The 26,934-nt window shown below is 45.9% G+C and overlaps 1 protein-coding gene across 1 annotated transcript; it reads right to left on the bottom strand.

Moving 5' to 3' along the window:
- Positions 1-211: 211 nt before the first annotated feature.
- Positions 212-22,150, bottom strand: LOC309568703 (leucine-rich glioma-inactivated protein 1-like). Its single transcript, XM_082274446.1, has 8 exons — positions 21,736-22,150; positions 17,395-17,466; positions 15,832-15,903; positions 14,187-14,258; positions 12,468-12,539; positions 10,501-10,679; positions 3,938-4,102; positions 212-1,203 (listed from the first exon to the last, which is right to left on the bottom strand). The coding sequence occupies exons 1-8, from the start codon at positions 21,924-21,926 to the stop codon at positions 341-343; spliced, it is 1,686 nt and encodes a 561-aa protein (XP_082130572.1). The 5' UTR covers positions 21,927-22,150; the 3' UTR covers positions 212-340.
- Positions 22,151-26,934: the final 4,784 nt, after the last annotated feature.

The raw sequence follows: 26,934 nt of genomic DNA, 5'->3' as shown, positions 1-26,934 counted from the left end.
AAGGTTATGGCTGGGTAAGATCCTCCTACTCCCATCAAAGTCCTTGAAGTTATTCTTGGGTGATTTTCTCCATTGTAGTCCTTGATTTAGAGTCTTAAGATTTGTAATGCAATGTAATCTGTTTTCAGTTACGTTTACTGTAATGAAGTAATATAAATTGTTTGTGGTTCTTTAGAAAATGAGGTTCTTTTCGGTGTCCTTTATATTGAAAATGAAAAATAAATCTGTTTCAGTTTAAACAGTGCCTTTGGTTTTCATAATAGTGGTTGCTTGATGACTTTTATCTCCAGGCTGAGGCCTTGGCTTTCTTATCTTGCTTAGCACATTTGTCCAGACAAGCTCATATTGAATTGTCTTTCTCTATGTACTCATACACCACTGTGTCCCCTCCAAAGCTTGCCACAAAAATAAACTCCCTTCCCCGTACGCGCACTGTGGTTAAAGCTCTGGCTTCCAACACTTTTAGTTCCTGCAAGGGCACCAAAGGCCCCGAAGAGCCTTCCTTGTCATTGGTCTCCTCAACTTCCCAGTGTTTCCATTTTTCAAGCTGGTATATCCAGGCATAGCCATAGTCATTGCCCAGGAGAGCGTGCCAATGTAGACCAAGGAGAAGAGGTTGGAAGACGTGAGAACCTCGAGACGGCAGCTGCTGTAACTGTTTAAACATGGAGCCATCCCACCTAACCAAAGAAGAGTCTCCCATGTATCTCACTAGGCAAGCAAACACTCCGTCCTCCGCATCGGTAAAGTGTTTGACGGCATAGACATCCCAGGCTTCTGGAATATCTGTGAGGCGTTCCAATCGTTTGTTCTCAAAGCGATATACTAGAGGCCTCTGGGAGCCACTACTCATGATCAGATGTGGGGAACCCGAGAGCATTAGGGGTTCGGCGTCCGTGTCACGGTACCAACGAGGCAGCTGCTGCTGTGGGTAAAAGCCCACACCATTCCATCGGTAAAGGGTGCTGGCCCCAGACTTTGCACTGTCTGCAATGATGAAGTAGAGGTCCCCTTCGGTGGACTTGAAGCTCTCAATGTCATTAGGCTTGCGGATGTCTGTAAAATGCTGGAAGGGACGAAATGCAGACGGGCTTCCAGGAGAGAGATCTCGACGGTAGACATAAGTGCCACCAAATAACTGGGCCACCACGACAAATAACTGCTTGCCAATTACCAAAGGCAAGCAGGAAACCACCGCCATACCTGCACCATGGAAACAAAGATGTCAGACTAAACCACCAACAAAAGAACAATTGTCAGTCAACACCAACTCACATCTGTATCTTCCCAACATTAGGACAGTCAAAGAAAAAGCTCAACTCCAGTCCAAGTTTTATTTAATTTTGGATAGAGTGGGGGGGGGGGGGAGGGTTCAAATCTCTGTCAGGCTTTTTATTGCCATTTGTGTTCATATCAGGACCGGACCTGACATAAAACCCATTTTAGGTCAAGCAGGGAGGGGGTTTCATTTCTGAACGTCTTTTATTGCTGTCTGTGCCTTTCTGGTAACAACTGCCCCCAATTCTTGTACTGGTGTCACTAGGATAGGAAGTAAGGGAAGAATGTGTTTATATTTTTCAGGCTTAAACTCTCTGACCCCATTAAAGGGATGCTTTAGCTGTACAAAAGTTACTCAAGCAAGGTATACCTGTAAGGGCCCCTTTCACACAAGGGGTCCATTCGGTTATGCCTAGACCCGATCTGACCCTCAATTCTCCTATATAGGCAGTCAGATCTAAATCGACTTGTGCCGGTTTACACCTGACTACCTCCGATCCAGCAAAAACAAATGGAAGGGGAACCGCTCTCCTTTGTCTGGTTGGATTGAATCGGAGGGCAGTTGGGTGTAAACGGATAGATGGTCCATTTACATCCAGCTGGCTGCCCATTGAGCAGAGCGGGCTGTGTCTGTTCTGCTAAAGTGGAGTGGGAATGGACCTGTCAGTGGACAGCTAAGCAAAACCGGATCCAGCCCGTGTGAAAGGGGCCTAAACAGGGGACTGAATACTTACCTTTCTGCCTTAACTCGGCTCCATCCAAAAGTAATGGTCCCCTAAAACCCAGGGCCGGCGCTACCTATAGGCAAGGTAGGCGCCAGCCACCCGTTAATCGGGGCGACATCACACCAGTGTGCCCCGTAAAGATGGGGGACCATGAAGGAACTGCAAGCTGAGATGGAGGAGTTCAGGCATGGGGTGGAGAGGCAACTGGGGGTCGTACTGTGCCTGGCGGGGCCGCTCTCCCGGTCCGTCACCGACCTGCAAAGTGAGAACTGGAGGATGCAGGAGCAGATGGACAAACTCCGCTGCAAGATGGAATCGTGGAAGTACTGACCTGGGAGGCGAGACTGGGAAGGAATGGACAAACCAGGTAATCCAGCCATGCGCTGCTCCCGGTGTCTGGCAAGGTGGCTCAGGTCAGCTCAATGAGGACGCAACACACACCACAGGGGGGTATAGACAGCCCTGGTGCTAGACTATTTTGCGCCCTTTTCTATACCATATAGTAAGTATATTTTAGAGCACAGGTGTCAAACACAAGGCCCGTGGGCCGAATGCGTCCCCCCAGGCCATTTCATGTGGCCCTTGCACCTCTCCTGCAGCTTTTCTCTGCCCCCACCTTGTCTCAGTAGTCAGCAGCAGAGAGGACAGAACTCCTTTGCCAGATCCTGTGCTTCTCTGTGCTGCTGCAGAAAGGCTTGTCGTTGCCCCCCCCCCCTTCTCAGTAGAGAGGAGGGCAGAACTCCTCCTACAGATCCTGCACAGATCTGTGCAGCCACAACACCACCTTGTCTATGCTTCCCCTGGTCTCAGCATTCAGCAGACTCTGTAAGCTGACGCTAGCCCTCCTCTGGCCCTCTTCCAGACCTTGCAATTTTTTCTTCCCAGATCCACCTGCATCTTCTTCCTGGCAGTAGCACAAGATAAGGGGGTGCATTGTGATGCAAGGAAGGGTTGGTGACTCTTGATTTAAGAGGGGGGGGGGGTCTCTTGACATCTTATGTTGTGGGGTGCTCTGGAATCTAATCTTAAAGGTATAACCGGCCCTTTGAGGGCAGCCATAATGCTGATGCGGCCCACAATGAAATAGAGTTTGACACCCCTGTTTTAGAGGTATAGAAGTTTTTTTTTTTGGTGGATGGGCACAAATAGCTGGTCTTGCCTAAGGCGCAAAATAGTCTAGCAACAGTGTCTCTCAACTCCGGTCCACCGGGCACACTAACAGGCCAGGTTTGTAAGAAAACTGAAATACATCACAGGTGATATCATTTGCTGCTCAGTGATTGCAGTATTCTAGTCTGCATCTCCCCAAGGTAATACTTAAAATCTGGCCTGTTAGTGTGCCCTGAGGACCAGAGTTGAGAAACACTGCTCTAGCACCAGGCCTGCTGAAACCTGGTGGGAAGGAAATGGACAGTACCAGGAGTGTAGATCGCCTAGGTCTTCCCTGAGCAGTCACTGGTTGCTCCCTCTGATCCCTACTAATTACAGGATACAGCAGAGAAGTGGAGGTCACTAGGAGGAACCAGTAAGAGCTGTAGGGGACCCTAGAGATCAACCCTCCTAGAAGGGTATCAGGCGGCTTCACACTGCCCTGCTGGTATCGTGCAGGTTAGCTGCGCTTTCCCATAGACTTCTATGATGTTCTGCACTTTATGAAAGCGCACCAAAGATGCAGGAGTTTTGGTGCGCTTTTGGAAAGCACAGGCCCTCAGAAGTCTATGGGAAGTAACAGCTATCTCGCACGCAAACCACGGGTTAGCAGCGCTTTGGGGGGGGCTGTGTGAAGCTGTCCTTAGTTTCCCATCAGTCTTCAGGAGGCTGGAGAGGTAAGGATACACTCCTCTTCAATAGCTATTCCTTCCTTGAGTAACTTTAACTCTTCATGAGGCCTAAAAAAAAATAAAATACAAAAACCTCTAACTGTAAAAACGTACCTTTAATGCTTTCAAAGTGTCTGAATTGATAGGCCACATAATCCCACTCCAGGAAGGTGCAGCGTCCCTCGAACGGATGTGTGATCACCACATACTGCTCTGACAAATACTCGAAGGCCTTCACAGACAAGGATGGAAACTTGAAGGTCCATCTCTGGATAATGTCTACAGAATCAACAAAAAACACAAATTACAAAAAAGGTACAGACTAGAGGTACTGGAAAATTCTGAAGTCAAACAAGTTACACCATGCTGGATGAAAGGTCATTTTTTTGGGGGGGGAAACGGTCATCACTTGGATCTGACGTTTATACCCCCCCAGTGTCAAATTCCTGTCCCCATCTGATTAAGGTTCTAAATCATACCCCACTTCAGAAAAAATTATCTATACACTATATTACCAAAAGTATTGGGACGCCTGCCTTTACACACACATAAACTTTAATGGCATCCCAGTCTTAGTCCGTAGGGTTCAATATTGAGTTGGCTCCGCCCTTTGCAGCTATAACAGCTTCAACTCTTCTGGGAAGGCCGTCCACAAGGTTTAGGAGTGTTTCTATGGGAATGTTTGACCATTGTTCCAGAAGCGCATTTGTGAGGTCAGGCACTGATGTTGGACCCCAAAGACGGACGGCCTTCCCAGAAGAGTTGAAGCTGTAAAGGGTGGGCCAACCCAATATTGAACCCTACGGCAGACATCCCAATACTTTTGGTAATATAGTGTGTATTACATGGTATCCAATGTAAGGAACATTCTTCCCACTGACCACCAATGTAAGGAGCATTCTTCCCACTGGACATCAATGTAAGAGACGTTCGTCCCATTGGTCGCCAATGTAAGGGACATTCTTCCCACTGGCCGCCAACGTAAGGGGCATTTTCCCCACTGGCCGCCAACGTAAGGGGCATTTTCCCCACTGGCGGCCAATGTAAGGAGCATTCTTCCCACTGGCCGCCAATGTAAGGAGCATTCTTCCTACTGGCCACCAATGTAAGGGGCATTCTTCTTACTAACCGCCAATGTAAGGGAAATTTTCCCCACTGGCCCACCAATGTAGGGAGCATTCTTCCCTCTGCCCACCAAAGTAAGGGGCATATTTCCTACTGACCTCTAATGGATTGGTTTTAGTTGGGGTTCTCTGAGACCTGAAAATTATTTCAGAGTCCCTGTGAAGTAAAAAGGGATGAGAAAGCCTGCACAAGAAGGTAAAAACCAAATTTGTTTTTCTTTGAGTGAATTTAGTTTAATGAGTTATCTCAAATTTTATTTTCTATTTACCCGCCAATTTTGCTGTATTTACCACAATTTTGATATTTTACTTTTACTTTGTTTTTAATATCACATGCAATAATAAAAAATAAGTAATAATAATTTGAAAGCAATAATTAGTGAACTGACCCCACTGTGTCCAATTCTGGTTACATAAAGATATTAATAGTCCAATATTGTGCAAAAAAAAAAAAAAAATGGTAAAAGGTCTGAGGGATGAAACCAGTGGCGGCCTATCCATTGGGGGCACAGGGGCGACTCCCCCCTATTAATGCATCTGGCCCCCTAATCTACATGCAGTGTGCTGGACGCATGGATTCCAATGGGTTTTTTTTTTTCGAAGCACGTGATCAGAGGCAGAGGCTCTAATGGGCTTAAAAAAAAGGGTGGGCTCGGGGCGCCCTGAGCCCACCCAGTTGTGTGACAATAGAGAATGAACATTCGCTATTGTCACACGGATTGTCCTCCTGGCCAAGCAGGAAGCGGGGTCCTGAGACCCAATTGGCCGAAAGGAGAAGCCATGCCATTGGCCGAGGAGGAGGAGGGAGGAGATTGAGGAGAAGCCGCTGCCGCCGCTTGCCTGCCCTCCACATGTTCACGGTGAGTGAGTCGGCGACCGGGGGGGGGGGGGTGTATGGTGTGTGGGCTGGTGTGGTCAGGGGGGGAGGGAGGTATGGTGTGGTCCGTCTGCCGCTGCCGCCCCCCCCCCATGGAGCACCAGCCGCCACTGGATAAAACCTATCAAGAGAGACTTCAGGAAGATAATATGTACAGCCTGGAGGAAAGGAGAGAACAAGGGTGCAATGACTGAAGCCTTTAAGTCATGGGTGTCCAACCTTTTGGCTTCTCAGGGCCACATTGAGAGTACAGAAATTTTCTCGGGCCACATATATACTATTATATATATGCGTATATATATATATATATATATATATATATATATATATATATATATATATATATATATATGCATATATACTATTAGTTAAGGTAAATAAGTAATAAGACACCCCCACGCCCTTCCCGTGCTGCCGCGCCCCCCCCCCCAGCACTAATTTAACACAACTAGTGGATGATCCCCCTCTGAGGCTGCCTCTGTGGCTGTGCCCCCGACTCGACTTCCTTCCTTCCCAGCAAAAAAATAAAAAATTGTCATGGGGCAGTGGGCCGCATTGCCTGCGGTTCTGGGCTGCATGCGGCCCCCAGGCCGCAGGTTGGACATGCCTGCTTTAAGTCTATGAAGGATAAGGAGGTTTGGGAGGGTAGGAGGATTTTCAAAAAGATCAAGAACACGAGGCCGTAACCTCATACTAACAGGAGGAAAATTAAAATCTATACTTAGAATATATTCTTTTACTGAAAGAGTAGTAGATGCTTGGAACAGACCTCCAGCAGAGATATGAGTGAATCAACTTGTAAATTATTTTATAAATGCTTGGGACAAAAATAGATCTCTACTAAGCAACTAAGCCAGACAAAAGTTAAAAATTAAAAAAAAAAAAAAAGGGAGCACTCTATGGACCGTGTGTTCTTATTCTGCTGTCATTTCTCTGTTTTCTATAAAGAGATATTTCAGGTTTATGGGACGCTGTTGGGTTGCGCAGTCTCCGGTGTACTTCTAGAGATGAGCAAATCTGACACCATTTCACTTTTGCAGAAAATGTCTATGACCTTTACTGGAGCCAAAGGGGAAAAAGGAGGTTTTAAGGCTGCAAAGGTCTCTGCAGATTTATTTATTTTATTATTTTTTTATTTGTTATTTTATGTTCTGAGGTTTTCCTTTTTCTTTTTTTTTTGCATTATGTTATTTGAGGTTTGTTTAGTCCGTAAGGAAAAAGGCACAAATAATAGTGTACAGAATCGTATTTCTCTAGCGCTCATTGACAGACGTAGTCCTCGGTGATACACCACCTTCGGGTTATGTTGCCTCCACAGGAGCAGGACTAGACAGGAAATTAAAAAGCTCTGGCCACACCCCAGGGGCAGTCCCAGAGGGTATATCCTCTCTCTCTCTGCCTCAGCAAATCAGTTATTTTCTGTCTAGTTAGGAGTAAGGACCTAGATACCTTGCTGGGATCTTAGGTCCTGGCAAGAATTTTTTCTTAAAGGATTTTTTTAGACAGCTTTTTTCTCCAGTGTTCCTGTGAGATCTTCAAGCAAGAAAGCTGAACTGGGCGACGGGCTGGATGTTGAGATCCGGTGGTCACCCCAGTTCAGCCTACGAGCGCGTGCAGGCCATAGCTCCGCGCTGGGTCGGCCGCGACAAAGTCCCATTAAAGGACTGTCCACGCGAGTTTAACGTCTCGCTGAAACGCCAAAGACCATGAGTCACGGCGTTCGTATCGGTCGACAGCCCTCCCGCCCCGGTGGAGAGGGGTACTGTCAGGAGTTGGTGCCCGCCTGGTTCCGGTATGGTGAGTAGTATGTTCCCCCTTTTCCCCTGACGGGTTTTGTGGTGAACGCGGGCCCCTCTCTGTATGGTAAGATAGAGTCCCTTTCTATCCTACAACATGACACAGATCCTCCTACTTTGAGTGTGATTTTATGTGTGCAAAAAGCCAGGAGGCTTGGTTTGGGAGCTAACAATCTAATTGTATACATGTTTTAAAGATGTAATCTGTGGCATTCTGGGAATCTTATGGGTTAAGAATAAGCTACCTACCAGTCAGAAGCCACGGACATGTAGACTGCCTTCCTAATCAGATCTCCAGCTATTAGCAGGCCTCCCGAACGGCCATGCGGTCCGCCAGGGCCGGTACCGCCAACCACGCCATATCCCCATGCAGTGAGAGTGTTGTGTGCCCTGCAGCACACCGCTATTCAGTACGGGCCGCCGCCATTTTTTTTTTGCTGGATCGCACGAGCCGCCATTTTGGCGTAGCCTCGTGTCTCCAGCATGGGGGCGGCCATGTTTGAGGTGATCCAAACACCTCGTGGAGCTTGGGGGAGGCGCCGGAAGGCGTACAGAGGGGCGGAGCCGCCTCCTTTCTTCCTGGGCAGCCAGCCAAAAGACTTCCTGTTTGTTAAGACAGCGCTGTAACCTGTTGCAGTTAAACTCTGAGCATCAAGTGGTGAGCCTGGGGGTCTATCTCTCTCTCTCTCTCTCGATCGATAGGGATCCCTAGCAGGTAACACTAAGGGGCTTTTGTGGCGCTGGGGGTCGAAAAAAAAAAAAAAAAAAAAAGAAAAGTTTTATTTTTGAATTATATTATCCAGGAAGTAACTGGAGTTATCATGGACCCTGCCACACATATTCCCCCACCTGTTTCCCTCGAGGGGGCCACGGGACCCGCCGGTGCACAGAGTATAGAGTCATTTACAGCAATTTTGGAGTCTATGGTGGCTCGGGTGGAGGCGTCCTGTCAGGGACGGGGGTCAAGGAAGCGACCCCCGCCTACCCCTATACCATCTGACACCTCTGATTCAGATTCAGAGGTGGTCACGGCAGTTGCAGGTTCCTCTGCAAGGGCTGTTATCCCAGGTAAAGCCCCCTCAGACAGTGAGGAGGACGCTTCTTCTCTTGCTATTATTCAGGAAGAAGCATTGGTGGACGCACTAGTTGTGGCAGTGCAGGAAACCTTAAAACTTGAGGCTTTACCGGCAGAGGCAACTGAAACAGAGATTCCTTTTGGTACTAATAAGCCCATCAAGACGGCGAAGGCTTTTCCTGTACCTAAATGTTTCGGTAATCAGTTTAAAGGAGAATGGGAGCATTCTAAACGTACCTTTACTATTTCCATTTTCCCACCCCTCAGTTGTGATACTGCTCTGGGACGTCCCGAAGGTGGTGTATCACCGAGGACTACGTCTGTCAATGAGCGCTAGAGAAAAATGGATTTTTGTAAAATCTTACCGTAAAATCCTTTTCTCTTAGCTCATTGACAGACGTAGTCCCCGCCCCTCTGTTTTTTTGAGTTGGGTTAAAATCTCTAAAGACTGCTTTTTCACATAACTGATTTGCTGAGGCAGAGAGAGAGAGGATATACCCTCTGGGACTGCCCCTGGGGTGTGGCCAGAGCTTTTTAATTTCCTGTCTAGTCCTGCTCCTGTGGAGGCAACATAACCCGAAGGTGGTGTATCACCGAGGACTACGTCTGTCAATGAGCTAAGAGAAAAGGATTTTACGGTAAGATTTTACAAAAATCCATTTTTTTTGCCTAATTAGCTTATTTTTATATTTTTGTTTGTTTTTTTATTTTTGTTTTTATATATTTTTTGTTTTTGTTTTTATATATTTTTTGTTTTTAACATATAACGAATTGCACAACAATATATATATATTTTAAGTACTCTGCCTCTGAATTTTTTTAGTTACAATCCCCCCCCCCTTTTTTTTTTTCTTCATATTGTCCTAAAAATCTTCCCAAAATAAAATACATGCTTATATGGATCTAATTATTAACCACTTGCCGACTGCCCACCGCAGTTTTACTGCGGCAGGCTGGCTCGGATGTGCGAATTGACATAGGGATACGACGGTCGCGGGAGTGGTGCTGGGGGGCAAGCTCCTGCCACCAGCGGCATGCTCCTGCCCCCACTAGGCACGGGGGGGGGGGGGTGGCTTGCCAATCCATGGGAACGGCGGCCGCGATTGAGAGAGGACAGTAAGATGTTGTAAACACAGCAGGCCATTGTTCTCTCTGAAATGATCACTCCTCCTACTGCCTGGGCTTCCTCCCTTGTTGCCCCCCCCCCCCCCACATTGCTACTGCTTTCCCTCCTCTTCTCTACGCCCCCCCCCCCCCCCCAGCTGCTGGGGGGGGGGGGATGTTTCAGGATGAAGAGTGGGGGAAAGCGCTAGTCCATAGATAATTTACCAGACCTTTCCTTTTCTAAACAACCACACTCACTCACGGTGTTCATTCATAACTGAAGCATAGTAAACTGTTTCCTTTGCTTCAGTTTGTGAATGAACAGGAAGCTGCTGAGCACAGAGCACTTCCCATTCATTCACTGTGCAGTGCAGCTGAGGCTGCAGAGGAAGGCACCTGTGTCTGAGCTTTTTTGGTGGTGGTGGGGGGGGGGGGGTCCCGGTGTTCAGCCTTTAAATAATGGGGGGAGGGAGGGGGTCCCGGTGTTCAGCCTTTAAATAATGGGGGGGGGGGGGGTCCCGAGGTTCAGCCTTTAAATAAATCAAATCCCCTCCTGGTGCCACATGGCACATCCAAGGTAAAATTAAGGTGAAATGGGCAATTGTGCCACGAAATCAAGTTTGCTGAAAGATTTTGTTGTCTCGCAGGTGTAGCCATTAAAGTGTGGGATTTTAGGATAGAAGTTCCCTGTCTGTACTTACTGCCGGTGACGCACTCAAAGTCTTTTTCTGACAACGCAGTCAGGTTCCGCCCGGTAATTTTGCCCGCTTCCTCGCATGGCAGTGGGGGCCAAACAGCAATGTTTTTCCCGGGTCCGTGTACCCAGTGCACCAGCCACTTGATCCGACAGTCGCAGTGTAAGGGGTTTCCACGCAGATCACTGCAGTACAGACAAGGTTAGAAAAACATTTTGAGGGGCAACTCCATCAACATACATACATATGACTATCGTTCACTTCAAGGGTGTGTCCATGATTATTGCCTCAATAAACACAATTCCAACAATATTATCATTGCTAAGAATAACAAAATTGTATGAGTTTACAGGAAGCCTTATTATACACTGCAGTGATGGTGACAATGCCTCATGTAACTAGTGTGGGTGAACCGTGCCTCATGTAACCCAATGAGAGCAATGATGCCTCATGTAACTAATGAAAGTGACAACTCCTCATGTAGCTAGTGTGGGTAAACGTGCCTTTAACTAGTGTAGTTAATAGTGCCTCTTGTAACTAGTGCGGGTGACTATGCTTCATAAGGATGCCTCATGTAACTGGTGGAGGTGGCTGTGCCTTGTAAGAATGCCTCATGTAACTGGTAAAGGAGGTGGCTGTGCCTTGTAAGGATGCCCCATGTAACTGGTGGAGGTGGCTGTGCCTCGTAACGGTGCCACATGTAACTGGTGGAGGTGGCTGTGCCTCGTAACGATGCCACATGTAACTGGTGGAGGTGGCTGTGCCTCGTAACGATGCCACATGTAACTGGTGGAGGTGGCTCTGCCTCGTAAGGATGCCCCATGTGACTGGTGGAGGTGGCTCTGCCTCGTAAGGATGCCCCATGTAACTGGTGGAGGTGGCTGTGCCTCGTAAGGATGCCTCATGTAACTGGTGGAGGTGGCTGTGCCTCGTAAGGATGCCTCATTTAATTGGTAAAAGGTGGCTGTGCCTCATAAGGATGCCCCATGTAACTGGTAAAGGAGGTGGCTGTGCCTCGTAAGGATGCCTCATGTAACTGGTGGAGGTGGCTGTGCCTCGTAAGGATGCCTCATTTAATTGGTAAAAGGTGGCTGTGCCTCATAAGGATGCCCCATGTAACTGGTAAAGGAGGTGGCTGTGCCTCGTAAGGATGCCTCATGTAACTGGTAGAGGTGGCTGTGCCTCATAAGGATGCCTCATGTAACTGGTAAAGGAGGCAATGCCTCATGTAACTGGTAAAGGAGGTGGCTGTGCCTTTTAAGGATGCCTTGTGTAACTGGTGGAGGAGGCTGTGCCTCGTAAGGAAGGATGCCCCATGCAACTAGTGGAGGTGGCTGTGTCTCGTAAGGGTACCTCGTGTAACTGGTGGAGGTGGCTGTGCCTGGTAAGGATGCCTCATGTAACTGGTGGAGGGGATTGTGCCTCATAAGGTTGCCTCATGTAACTGCTGCCTCCTGTAGCTATTGTGGGTAAACACACCTAGTGAGGGAGAATATGCCTCATGTCATTAGTGAGGGTGACAAAATTCTCAAAACTATTTTGTGTAAAAATGCCTCCTGTCACCAGTAAGGGGGACCATCTATACCTGTCTGAAATCTGTCTTAATGTAATCCCTCCACAATCTCCTGTACATTAAAAAGAACAAAGTTGGAGCCTGTGCACTGCACAATGCTGCCAGTCTGACATGTTTTCAGACCCTGGGGGCTTTGACCTTGAACTTAAGAGAAGGAGGATGACCTCAGCAGTGTCATGGTCCAATGTGCCAGCAGGAGACACACAAATTAAACAAATATACTAAATGGCCAAATGCTATACAGAGCCAAACTGAGAAAATAAGAACAAAAGTTTGAGATAACTGCACAAAACCATCAGCATCTACTAAAGACTAACGTCCAGCAGAAATCTGCCCATCCCTGGAAATGTTTAACTTGTTTGAGTTCTGTAAAGGAAATAAATGACTGATATATACTTACATGTGCTTTATGGCTGACAGGGGCCTGAACAGCCCACTCGGAAGAGACTCCAGATGATTATTAGCCAAACTCCTAAATGGAGAAATGTAAGGAAAAAAATATATATAAAAAATTGCCTCATCCAGGCAATAAAAAAATTGACAAAGCTAATTCAGGACAGAAAATGGCATTTATCAACAACTTATAGCCCCCCCGGGCTTGGAGGTAATATAACGGGAGCCAGAAAAATCTATTTAGTGCCAGTTTTGATACACTTTATGGCCTATCCTAGACAAACCCCCTCCAAATAGTTGAGTCCAGGGGCTTCCAGTGAAGGATACTGCCAGGGGCTGACTGGCAACTTTCGGCCCAGGGGGCAAGTAGAAACCAGAGGCCCATGGTGCAGTGACTCGGCCCTCTTCCCACTACCCTTCTTCCCGGCCTCCTTCTGACTTCTCTCATTCCAGGCTGCAGCTCTGCTCCAGGTACTCTCTATTCACCGGCCAGGGTTCCCAACCTGGTCAGCAGGGGGCGGTTGGGGGGAGCTGGTACAGCTCAGTCGGGCTGCCTGGGGGAGGAGAATCTCCAGTGGGGAATGGAACTGGCCTCTGCCTAGACGCAGTTTACATCATCCATGCTGGGGGGGGTCTGCACTCTGCCCTTGTTTTCATCCCGCACTCAGTAGGTCAGCGGTGGGGACTCTTTAATTCTCTTCACCAGGAATCCTTTAGGCATGTCTGTGGCAGAAGCAGTGCAGCCTTTTTATGGAGCATCAGAGTGGCCCGGGGGGGCAATTTCCCCCCTGCCCCCTGGCCCAGTCCTCCCCTGGATACTGCTAATGTATCAGACAAAAGACATTTTAGACAATTGTGGCTTTCAATACTGTGATTAACAGTTTGGTGAAGACCCTTTCCTGTCCCACTAAGACAGTGTTCCCATGTGCAAAGACAGCTTCATGAAGACCTAGTTTGGCCAGTTTAGTGTGGAGGAACTCGTGTCCTGCATGAAGCCTTGACCTCAACCCTACTGAACACCTTTGGGATGAACTGGAATGAGTAAGGTCTTCTCAACCAATATCTCCATAAAGACATAGCTTGACCAGTTTGGTGTGGAGGAACTCAAGTGTCCTGCACATAAAGCCTTGACCTCAACCCTACTGAACACCTTTGGGATGAACTGGAATGAGTAAGGTCTTCTCAACCAATATCTCCATAAAGACATGGTTTGAGCAGTTTCGTGTGGAGGAACTTGTGTCCTTCAGAGCCCTGACCTCAACTCTAGTGAACATCCTTAGGATGAATTGGAATGCCAATTTGTTAGCCAGGTCCTCTCATCAAACATCGTTACCTGACCTCACATATTCCTGACACACTCCAAAATCTTGAGGAAAGTTATCCCAGATGTAAGCTCCATAAATACATGGTTGTCCAGATGGAACAACTCGTGGTCTCAAGCGTTCCTGCTCTAACTTCAACCCTACTGAACACCTTTGGGATGAATTGGAATGAGCCAGTTCTTCTCATCCAGTATCAGTACCTGACTTCACGAATGGCCAAAAATTCCCACAGACGCCTTTCACAATCTTGTTAAACATCCTTTCAGAAGATCTAGAACTCCATATTTACGACCATGGTGTTGAAATGGTTGGATGTTCAAACTCTTATATAGTTGTGATGGTCAGATGTCCACAAAGTGCTGGCCATATAGTTTATATATATATATATATATTAATGTACTCACAGATGGATTAGAGACCGCAGTCCGCGAAAAGCATTTCTAGAAATTGATTTGATATTGTTGTTTTCGATGAACCTAGGAAGTAAATAAAAACATTTTGTTCAAATCTAAACAGATTGCACATTTTTTTCCCCTAAAATTTGTTAGTATTCTTGGCCAACAAATGACCATATGAAGTTCCAATGCAGCACTGATATTCTTTTTTTGTGCCGCCCCTTGTGACCATGTTGCCTTTGGTGGCCATGTAGAAATGCAGCCCCACCCCCCCCCCCCCCTCACTTCCCTAGAAGAGCCGGAAGACCTATTTCAGGGTGCCGTGATCATGAGCTTATACCAAGGGTCTCCAAACTTTCTAAACAAAGGGCCAGTTTGCTGTTCATCAGACTTTAGGGGGGCTGGACTGTGGCCATCAGAAGTACAAAATGTCCCAGCATCAGTGGAAGTAAACCATCCCCCATCATTTGTCCCAGTGGGAGGAGTTGTGCCCCCATCATTGGTGTCATTGGGACCTATTGTTGACATCAATGGGAGGAATTGTGCCCCATCACTGGTGTCATTGGGAGGAATTGTGCCCCATCATTGATGTCATTGGGACCCATTGTTGTCATTGGGAGGAATTGTGCCCTATAATTAGTGTCATTGGGAGGATTTATGCCCCATCACTGGTGTCATTGGGAGAAATTGTGTCCCATCACTGGTGGTGGCATTGCGACCCATTCTTGGCATCATTGGGAGAACTTGTGCCCCATCAATGGCGTCATTGGGAGAAATTGTGCCCCGTCATTGGGAGGAATTGTGCCCCATCACTGGTGCCATTGGGAGAAATTGTGTCCCATCACTGGTGGTGGCATTGCGACCCATTCTTGGCATCATTGGGAGAACTTGTGCCCCATCAATGGCGTCATTGGGAGAAATTGTGCCCCATCATTGGGAGTAATTGTGCCCCATCATTGGGATCGTTAAGAGGAATTGTGCCCCAGTGTTAACGCAATTCAGGGGTTTTCAAACTTTGTAAACAAAGGGCTTTGTTGTCCTTCAGATTATAGGGGGTCGGAGTGTGGCCATTGGTAGTACAAAATGTCCCAGCATTATTGGGAGTAAAACAATTCCCAATCATTGGTCTCGGTGAGAGAAATTGTGCCCCATCATTGGGAGGAATGTTTCTCAATGATTGGCGCCATTGGTAGGTATTGTGCGCCATCATGGGTGCCATTGGGAGTAATTGTGCACATCATTGGTGTCATTGGGAAGTATTGTCAGTGATGCCATTTGGAGGTTTTGTGCCCCATCAATGGCATCATTGGGCGGTATTGTGCCCCATCATTGGTGCCATTGTGTCATTGGGAAGTATTGTGCAACATCATTGGTGCCATTTGGAGGTATTGTGCCCCATCATTGGATGGTATGTGCTCTGTCATTGGGAGTAATTGTGCCCCATCATTGGTGCCATTGTGCCCCATTGGTAGGAATTATGCCCTTACTAGTGTCCATGAATAAAATAATGCCCAAAGGGCTCATATCAGGTCCAAGGGCCATAGTTTAGAGACCACTGCCTTAGACTGTACCCTGGCCCAGGCAGAGGGGCCTCACTCCTCTTATTTCTGCACATATTTTCTACAATACGTCTTCTACTGTCTGCGTCACTTACAAATATTCCAAATGCTTCAGTTTTGAAAAGGCGTCATCTGCGATCACATCGAAGGAGCAGGAGGTGAACAACCTGCAAAGAGGGAAATCTGAGATGTGAGGAGACAGAAGGACCCAGAGAATGGCAACTACAGAATATCATCACCAGTGTCTATATAGAGACCCAGAAGGGATGTAAAGGGGAGAAACATTTTATACAGTTGGATCATCCTGTGCTGCGATACAGTGAACAGTTAATTCGTGACTGGTGAGCATTGAAGTCTATGGATGGGAGATAAATCCTTATACTAGACAGCGGGCAGAGGAAGGAGCAGTGCAGAGCATTTCAGGAGGAGAGAGTCAGATAGAGGAAGGAGCAGAGTCCTCCAGTAGTGCAAAGTATTTCAGGAGAGGAGATTTATAGAGGAAGGAGCAAAGTATTTCAGGAGAGGAGAGATAGAGGAAGGAGCAGAGTCCTTTCAGCAGTGCAGATTATTTCAGGAGAGGAGAATTAGAGGAAGGAGTAGAGTCCTCCAGCGGAGCAGAGTATTTCAAGAGAGGAGAGTTACGGAAGAAAGGGCAGAGTCCTCCGGCAGAGCATTTTAGGAGAGTAGGGTTAAAGGAAGGAGCAGTTTATTTCAGGAGAGGAGAGTTATAGAAGAAGGAGCAGAGTCCTCCTGCAAAGCAGAGTATTTCAGGAGAGGAGAGTTAGAAGAAGGAGCAGAGTCCTCCTGCAGAGCAGAGTATTTCAGGAAAGGAGAGTTATAGAGGAAGGAGCAGAGTCTTCCAGCAGTGCAGAGTATTTCAGGAGAGGAGAGTTAGATAGAGGAAGGAGCAGAGTCCTCCAGCAGTGCAGAGTATTTCAGGAGAGGAGAGTTGGGTAGAGGAAGGAGCAGAGTCCTGCAGCAGTGCAGAGTATTTCAGGAGAGGAGAGTTATAGAAGAAGGAGAAGAGTCCTCCAGCAGAGCAGAGTATTTCAGGAGAGGAGAGTTATAGAGGAAGGAGCAGAGTCCTCCAGCAGAGCAGAGTATTTCAGGAGAGGAGAGTTAAAGAGGAAAGAGCAGAGTCCTCCAGCACAGCAGAGTATTTCAGAAGAGGAGAATTAGGTAGAGGAAGGAGCAGAGTCCTCCAGCAGTGCAGAGTATTTCAGGAGAGGAGAGTTATAGAGGAAGGAGCAGAGTCCTCCAGCAGTGCAGAGTATTTCAGGAGAGGAGAGTTATAGAGGAAGGAGCAGAGTCCTCCAGCAGTGCAGAGTATATCAGGAGAGGAGAGTTAGATAGAGAAAGGAGTCCTTACTTTTATTTTTGATTCTCTGTAACCCAAACAAAGTTCAAATATGCCAGAAAGTCCACAAAAGCGATACATTTTATACTGCAAAAATGAATCTCCGCACACCCATCGCACAAATTAAAAGCACATTTTGTAGTTTAGTTTATTACAAAAATCATTAAAAAACCATTTATTTTTAACAGGAAAATGAATGCTGCAATACAGAACGACGGAGCTGGAAGATTGGAAGACATTGTGTGACTAACGAGTAATTACACGGTGACTAATTAGTCCTAATGGTAATAACAATACTTACAGGATCTGCATTGTCTGAGAAGGTGCAAAGCTGTCAGAGGGGATGCTGGTGAAGCCGCATCTGAGGAACGAACTGAAATAAAACAGAATGAATCAATCGAGGTCACAGACCTGGGGTGGCTCCGCACTCAGACCTTCAGCTGGTTACAGAATCGCTGCACAAACAACATTGGCAGAAACGACTGTAGGGTGTACTATTAATACTGTGTATGTATATAGAAATATATAATATCCAATGGTTGCCACTGCACACATATCAGAGATACAAAAATGGGCCTGGATGCGCATCAAAGACTGCAGTTCATATCATCCAACATAGGCTTGAACAGCGGCTTGAAAGGTGAATGCACAGTTAGACCCCATTCACAGTGGGGCGACGCTACTTGCCGGTGTGACCTCACAGGCCGCGGTGCGCAGCTCGCACCGCGACCTCGGAGCGGCCGGCACAGACTTCATATCATTGAAGTCAATGCAGGTCGCTCCAGGTCGCCCCAAAGAAGCTCCGGACCCTTTCTCTAAGTCGGAGCGACTTGTGTCACTCCTATTAGAACGGGTCCACAGCTTCTCTATGGCAGGCGACCTACGGCGACCGCCTGACAGGTCGCCCCAGTGTGAACGGGGTCTGAAGGTTTTATTTTGACACAAATAATAATATTCTATCTATCTATCTACATTGTTACAATGTGGATATTATTTATAGTAGCAATGTTCTATTTATAGATACAAAATATTGACAAACATAAGGATGTATTATGAAGGGGATGTTTCCAGCTCATAGAGGGAAGGCATCCAATCATATCTATCTATCTATCTATCCCATAATATCTATCTATCTATATATCCACATATATTGTATTAAAAAAAACTCTCTCTCCCACTGTACATATATAAAAAAAAAATACAGTATATATAATAAATAATATACAGTATATATAAAATCAGGTGGAGGGGAATTATGGTGTGGGGTTGTTTTGGCCCCTTATTTTCAGTGAAGGGAACTCTTAAGGCGACAGCATACCAAGACATTTTGGACAATTTCATGCTCCCAACTTTGTGGAAACAGTTTGGGGATGGCTCCTCCCTGTTCCAACATGACTGCGCACCAGTGCACAAAGCAAGGTCCATAAAGACATGGATGAGCCAGTTTGGGGTGGAGGAATCTGACTAGCCTGCACATGTCATGGTATGCTGATGCCTTACGAGTTCACTTCACTTGAACTAAGGGGCCAAGCCCAACCCCTAAAAAACAACCCCCCATACCCTAACCCCCCCCCCCCTCCACCAAATGTTTTGGACCAGTGCACAAAGCAAGGTCCATAAAGACATGGATGAGCGAGTTCCAGGTGGAGGAACCTGACTAACCTACACATGTCTTGGTAGGCTGATGCCTTAAGAGTTCCCTTCACTGGAACTAAGGGGCCAAGCCCAACCCCTAAAAAACAACCCCACACCATAATCCCCCCTCCACCAAATGATTTGGACCAACGTGCAAAGAAAGGTCCATAAAGACATGGATGAGCGAGTTCCGGGTGGAGGAACTTGACTGGCCTGCACATGTCTTGGTATGCCGACGCCTTAAGAGTTCCCTTCACTGGAACTAAAGGGCCAAGCCCAACCCCTAAAAAACCACCCCACACCATAATCCCCACTCCAAGAAATGATTTGGACCAGTGCACAAAGAAAGGTCCATAAAGACATGGATGAGCCAGTTTGGGGTGGAGGAACTTGACTGGCTTGCACAGAGTCCTGACCTCAACCCGATAGAACACCTTTGGGATGAATTAGAGCGGAGACTGCGAGCCAGGCCTTCTCTCCAACATCAGTGCCTGACCTCACAAATGCGCTTCTAGAGGAATGGTGAAACATTCCCATAGACACTCCTAAACCTTGTGGACAGCCTTCCCAGAAGAGTTGAAGCTGTTATAGCTGCAAAGGGTGGGCCAACTCAATATTGAACCCTACAAATCAACAGTTTATTTCCAGTATATGCCGCAGTGGTCCTTACAGCAATGGTATACAAGTATTCTATTTAATAAAGGTGCTATTTGTTCTGGTTGGTTTATGTAACCTTGAAGACATCCATCTGGGATCCGAGGATGCTCCAAGAGTCTGAAGTAGAAAGGTCATAGGTCATATGTAATACACAAGGAATGGATCACTCAGCAGCCTTCATAATAATTTTTTTTTTCCCAACAAAAGCCGAGCTTCGAATGATCCAACTCCCCGTCTTACATTGATAATATTTACCTCTACGCCTTTCTATTACCAGGAAATAAGAGGGGAAAAAAATCGTATTCTTTCTTTTTTGAATTATCTTCAGTTTTTAGACGAGTTTTGTTCTTAGCGTTACCATGGAAACCAGAGTGCGGGGATTGGGTTCCGTCTCTTTGAAGTGATGGTGTTTGTCTAATTCCATTGTCTACAGGAAAAAAAAAGGCGATTCACCCACTTATCTACAGAGCGCGCATCGCGGTACGACGCCCGGAGAGAAGGCGCGAGATGAGATATGAAGATCGTGGTGCGTTACTGCAGATGTGGTCATTGTACAATTCTTCTACCGCGTCCGGGAGAGCGGAGGAATAATCCGTATTATTTAAGGGGGAACTATTGTGTGTATGTATACACTATATTACCAAAAGTATTGGGACTCCTGCCTTTACACACACATGAACTTTAATGGCATCCCAGTCTTAGTCCGTAGGGTTCAATATTGGGTTGGCTCCACCCTTTACAGCTATAACAGCTTCAACTCTTCTGGGAAGGCCGTCCACAAGGTTTAGGAGTGTCTATGGGAATGTTTGACCATTCTTCCAGAAGTGCATTTGTGAGGTCAGGCACTGATGTTGGATGCAGTCTCCTCTCCAATTCATTCCAAAGGTGTTCTATCAGGTTGAGGTCAGGACTGTGCAGGCCAGTCAAATTCCTCCACCCCAAAACTCACTTATCCATGTCTTTCTGGACCTTGCTTTGTGGGCAGTCATGTTGGAACAGGAAGGGGCCATCCCCAAACTGCTCCCACAAAGTTTGGAGCATGAAATTGTCCAAAATATCTTGGTATGCTGACGCCTTAAGAGTTCACCTTCAGTGCAACTAAGGGGCCAAACCCAACCCCTGAAAAACAACCCCACACCATAATCCCCCCCTCCAGCAAATGATTTGGACCAGTGCACAAAGCAAGGTCCATAAAGACATGGATGAGCGAGTTTGGGGTGGAGGAACTTGACCGGCCTGCACAGAGTCCTGACCTCAACCCGATAGAACACCTTTGGGATGAATTAGAGCGCAGACTGCATCCAACATCAGTGCCTGACCTCACAAATGCACTTCTGGAAGAATGATCAAACATTCCCATAGACACTCCTAAACCTTGTGGACGGCCTTCCCAGAAGAGTTGAAGCTGTTATAGCTGCAAAGGGTGGGCCAACTCAATATTAAACCCTACGGACTAAGACTGGGATGCCATTAAAGTTCATATGTGTGTGTAAAGGCCGGCGTCCCAATACTTTTAGTAATATAATGTATAATATATATATATATATATATATATATACACACACATCTATATATATACACACATCTATAGATATACACACACACACACATATATATATATATATATATATATATATATATATATATAAATGCACACACAAGATATTGTCAAAAGTATTGGGACACCCTAATTACCCTGTGCGATGCTGATTCCTGTCTCCCCCCCTGCAATGCTGCCAGCTTCCCTCCTCTCCTCTCAGGAACAGGGAAGGGGCTGGTAAATATTTCCTGTTCTGAATGAACACAGTGAGTAATCTGTGCTGATCACTCCTGTCTTCATTCATAGCTGAAGCATAGTACACTGTGTTTACTGCAGACTGCAGAGAAAGGAACTGGGGAATTTTGTTTCTCAGTTTCTTTTTTGATCTCAAAAGTGAGACATCGGGGTCTGTTTGGACTCTTGATATTTCACCAAAGCCCCATAAATGGGGCTCCAAAAAAAATGTAAAAAAATAAAAATAAGTAATAAGCAAATAATAAAAAGAATATCGTAAAAATAGTTAAAAAATAAAATTGTAAAAAAATAATAAAATTAAAAAACGAATCGACACCGCCCACTGCCACCAATCATTGCTCTACTGACACCGTCCACTGCTCTGCTGATATACACGCATGTGTGTTTGTGCTCTGGCGTGTACACACTAATGCAATAGCCTGCACACACCAATGGCCTATTTTTTCCACCGCCTGTGTAAATGAGCCCTGATTGGCAGACACAACCAGTCAACATCCAGATTCTTTGCGCCTCAGTAATGATACTTATAATGGAAACAGCTGAACTTTCTCTTACGTTGAGAGGATATCCGGCGAGTACGTCCTCGGTATTTCGTTGGTTGCATTGCACAGGACGTTGTCGATGGTGCAGTTGCAGGAGGCGGGGCACCTCCATCTTGGTGGACGCCGCGGCCGCCTGGTTGAGCTCGAAGGAAGTAGAGAGAAGAATACGACAGTCCAAATTAACAGGCGGAGGAACGGCCCCATTGGTCCACAGTCCTCAAAAAATTTGGGAAGTTTTTTTATGAGCTCTGCTGCGTTCAATGCGGGATATTTACCAACGCATCCTTCTTTTCTAAAGTCTGCTGTGGTCGGCCATTGTGGTCCGCTCCCCGTCCCCTCTTTCTTTCTTTCCGGTCACATCTCTGACCTGGGTAATTTCTCCGATATTGGTCTACACATCCATGTTACTCCTCCATCTTGGTTCCTTAGTCCTGGGGTTTTTGGCAAAAATGGTTTTCCATTCTACACAAAAAAAAAAAAAAGAGATTATTTTGATGTTAAATGCGTTAGCCCTTGAATTACCATTCCTTTTGAATAGCAGCCCAACAGGCAACACAGCTCCAGCACACATGCATTGTAGCGCATTACAATTAGACTAGGTTCCCATCTATGCGTGTCACACCCAGACATAATGTTTTTATCCTTTCTGATAGTTTGAAATAAAGATGTTATTTTAAATATTGTGTGTTCTCCCAGTCTATGACAACCTCACAGCCTTTAAAGTCCTGAGAATGTAGTAATGTAGTCAGTGCTGTATTTTGGCCTAGGCCAACAAGGCCCAGGCCTAGGGCGGCACTTTGCAGGGGGGCAGCAAAAAAGCCACCCCCCTCCACCTGAGACTCTATTGGCCACTGGTTGCTAGAACCGCCTCTCTCACCCCCTCTCTCTCTCACCCCCCCCTCTCTCTCTCTCTCTCACTCACCCCCTTCTCTCTCTCTCACCCCTCCTCTCTCTCTCCCTCTCTCTCGCCTCCCTCTCTCTTTTTCACCCTCACCCCCCCTCTCTCTCTCATCCCCCTCTCTCACCCCCCTTCTCTCTCATTCCCCCTCTCTCTCTCTCTCTCATTCCCCCTCTCTCTCTCTCATCCCCCCTCTCTCTCTCTCTCGTCCCCCCTCTCTCTCTCACCCCCTCTCTCTCTCCGATTCCCCTCTCTCTCTCCGATTCCCCCCTCTCTCTCTCTCATCCCCCCCTCTCTCTCTCTCATCCCCCCCTCTCTCTCTCATCCCCCCTCTCTCTCCCTCACCTGCCCCCTCTCTCTCTCTATCTCTCATCCCCCTCTCTCTTTCTCTCCTTCCCTCACCCACCCCCCTCTCTCTCTCTCCCTCACCCACCCCCTCTCAGTCTCCCACCCCCTCCCACCCCCCCCCCTCTCTCCCTCACCCACCCCCTGTCACCCCCCCCTCTCGTGAGATCTCAGGGGTTCATACTGGGACTTGTAGTCCTTAGATTTTGGAGGGAGTCACAGCTGTTAAAAAAGGAGTGGGGCAAATTTACATAAGAGGGGGGGGGGGGGCAATTTTAGTCTCGCCTAGGGCAGCACAAAACCAAAATACACCACTGAATGTAGTAATGTAGACTAACTCCCCTATCTGGGGTTGAGTTCCCGACAATCCAGAATTTCTGGGTTCTTCTTCTTTTTATATCCTATAATACAATGTTGGGTATCTATTTACTCAGCGTAACATTCTCTTTCACATTATTGAAAAAAAATTGGGCTAACTTTACTGTTTTCTTATTTTTTAATTAAAAAAGTGAATGTTTTCCAGAAAAAAAAAAATTGCGTTTGTAAGACCGCTGTGCAAATACGATGGGATAAAAAAAGTCAACGATCTCCATTTTATTCTCTAGGGTCTCTGCTAAAAATATATATAATGTTTGGGGGGGGGGGGCTCTAAGTAATTTTGATTAAAAAAATATTGAAACAATCTTTATTTTATTCTCTAGGGTCTCTGCTAAAAATATATATAATGTTTGGGGGCTCTAAGTAATTTTGATAAAAAATATTGCAACAATCTCCATTTTATTCTCTAGGGTCTCTGCTAAAAATATATATAATGATTGGGGGGTTCTAAGAAATTTTGATTAAAAAAATATTGCAACGATCTCCATTTTATTCTCTAGGGTCTCTGCTAAAAATATATATAATGTTTGGGGGCTCAAAGTAATTTTGATAAAAAATATTGCAACAATCTCCATTTCATTCTCTAGGGTCTCTGCTAAAAATATATATAAATGATTGGGGGGGTTCTAAGTAATTTTGATAAAAAAAGAAAATATTACAAAAATCTCCATTTTATTCTCTAGGGTCTCTGCTAAAAATATATATATAATGATTGGGGGGGTTCTAAGTAATTTTGATAAAAAAATATTGCAGCGATCTCCATTTTATTCTTAAGGGTCTCTGCTAAAAATATATATAATGTTTGGGGGGGGGGGGGGGTTCTAAGTAAATTTGATAAAAAATATTGCAACAATCTCCATTTTATTCTCTAGGGTCTCTGCTAAAAGTATATATAATGTTTGGGGGGTTCCAAGTAATTTTGATTAAAAAATATCGCAACAATCTCCATTTTATTCTATATAAAAAATATATATAATGTTTGGGGGGGGGGGGGTTCTAAGTAAATTTGATAAAAAATATTGCAACAATCTTCATTTTATTCTGTAGTGTCTCTGATAAAAATATATATAATGATTGGGGGGTTCTAAGTAATTTTGATAAAAAAAAATATTGAAACGATCTTTCTTTTATTCTCTAGGGTCTCTGCTAAAATTATATATAATGTTTGGGGGGGGGGGGTGGGTTCTAAGTAAATTTTATAAAAAAATATTGCAACGATCTTCATTTTATTCTTAAGGTTCTCTGCTAAAAATATATATATTGTTTAGGGGGTTCTAATTAATTTTGATAAAAAAATATTGCAAGGATCTCCATTTCATTCTCTAGGGTCTCTGCTAAAAATATATATATAATGATTGGGGGGGTTCTAAGTAATTTTGATAGAAAAAATATTGCAGCGATCTCCATTTTATTCTTAAGGGTCTCTGCTAAAAATATATATAATGTTTGGGGGCTCAAAGTAATTTTGATAAAAAATATTGCAACAATCTCCATTTCATTCTCTAGGGTCTCTGCTAAAAATATATATAAATGATTGGGGGGTTCTAAGTAATTTTGATAAAAAAAGAAAATATTGCAAAAATCTCCATTTTATTCTCTAGGGTCTCTGCTAAAAATACATATAATGTTGGGGGGGGGGGGGGGGTTCTAAGTAATTTTGATAAAAAAATATTGCAGCGATCTCCATTTTATTCTTAAGGGTCTCTGCTAAAAATATATATAATGTTTGGGGGGTTCCAAGTAATTTTGATAAAAAAAATAATCGCAACAATCTCCATTTTATTCTATATAAAAAATATATATAATGTTTGGGGGGGGGGGGCGGGGGGTTCTAAGTAAATTTGATAAAAAATATTGCAACAATCTTCATTTTATTCTATATAAAAAATATATATAATGTTGGGGGGGGGGGGGGGTTCTAAGTAAATTTGATAAAAAATATTGCAACAATCTTCATTTTATTCTGTGGTGTCTCTGATAAAAATATATATAATGATTGGGGGGTTCCAAGTAATTTTGATTAAAAAAATATCGCAACAATCTCCATTTTATTCTATATAAAAAATATATAATGGTTGGGGGTTCTACGTAATTTTCTAGCAAAAAAAAACGACTTCTCTGAAAAAGTGTCAGAAAAAGGTCCGGGTCCAGAAGTGGTTAATGATGGTTCCACCTGAAACAATGCTACATGCCAAGCCAATCATTTTTTTTTGGTATGTTTGGCATCTACACCTTTAACCCCGTCATCATAAAAGTGTCATGGGGATTTTTAAAGGGGTCAGCGGGGGTCATCTGATGAGGACAGGATTATAAATGTTCCCAAAAGGAGGCGGGGCCAGTCATGTCTAAAAGATGATGAGACAGAATACTGTAAAGGATAACGCCAACCAAAAATGTGGCAGGAACTTCAGCTTGGACATGCCAACGTTTCTCTGTTACAGGTATGAAAGCAATCAGGGACGCTGGCTGACTGCACTGGTCTGGTGACAATGTGACTGGTGATACCAGTGATCAGGTGCACTGGTGACACTGGGACTGGTGTGGTGTCGACAGGGGCAGACTAGCGACTTTCAGCCCAGGGGGCAAGTAGAAACCGGAGGCCCATGGTGCAGCGACTCGGCCCGACTCTTCCTCTTCCCGTCCTCCTCCTGACCCCCTTTTCAAGCTGAAGTCTAGGTACTCTCTACTCATGAATCCGGGTTCCCAACCTGGCCAGCAGGGGGCAGTTGGGGGGAGCTGGGGCAGCTCGGTTGAGGCTGGCCAGGGGAGGAGAGTCTCCAGTGGGGCATGGTACCGGCCTCTGCTCAGACACAGTCTACACCATTAATGCTGGGGGGGGGGGGGGGGGGGGAGTCCCGTGCTCTGTGCTTGTCTTCATCCTGCACCCAGTAGGTCAGTGTCAGAGTCTTTTTATTTCTCTTCCACCAGGAAACCTTTAGGCATGTCTGTGGCAGAAGCAGTGCAGCCTTTTTACCGGACATCAGAGCGGCCCAGGGGGCATTTTCCCCCCTGCCCCCTGGCCCAGTCCCTCCCCTGGGTGTCGATCAGGAATGCGGTTACTGGCTGTACTGGTCTAGGAACACAGTGGCTGACAACACCTACACTGGTATTGCTTGGTGTAGACTGTTCTGGCCTCCCTGACCACAGGAAAATCAAGAGCCCAAAGCAAACATGCCAAAGAGTGCCACCCCCTTGGATGTATGTGCATTATGTGTCAACAACCCCCCCCCCCCAAAAAAAAAAAAAGAGCACTAATCTCCATGCTTGCCCCCTAAGCATAAATTCCCCCTGCACCCCACCCACCTGCTGAAATCTCTCCTCCCAGCACAAATCCTCTCATTCTGCATATGCTCCAAGCACAACCCCCCCCCCCCAATAAAAAAAAAAAAGTACCCCTTCTTAGCACAAGTCCTCTACCCCTCAAATTTCCCCTCTGGGCACAAATCCTCTCCCCACCTACTCCAAATCCCCCTCACCCGCCACAGATTCTACTCCTCCAATCCCCCCTCCTAGCACAAATCCCTTTCCCTCATCCTCCCTTTCAAATACACCCCCCCCCCCCCCCCAAAATCCCCCACTCTTAGCACCACT

The sequence above is a fragment of the Pelophylax lessonae genome (assembly GCF_965119305.1).
Source record: "Pelophylax lessonae genome assembly, chromosome: 12".
Classification (NCBI taxonomy): Eukaryota; Metazoa; Chordata; class Amphibia; order Anura; family Ranidae; genus Pelophylax; species Pelophylax lessonae.
The sequence above is the reverse complement of the archived record's forward strand: the minus strand, read 5'-3'. Positions and strand labels throughout refer to the sequence as shown.

Coding starts and splice junctions, on each gene's coding strand:
- LOC309568703 (XM_082274446.1), bottom strand. CDS start 21,926: ATGGGGCCGTTCCTCCGCCTGTTAATTTGGACTGTCGTATTCTTCTCT. Junction 15,904..17,394: donor TCTCAGACAATGCAGATCCT/GTAAGTATTGTT, acceptor CCCTCTTTGCAG/GTTGTTCACCTCCTGCTCCT. Junction 12,540..14,186: donor CTGCGGTCTCTAATCCATCT/GTGAGTACATTA, acceptor TTCTCCATTTAG/GAGTTTGGCTAATAATCATC.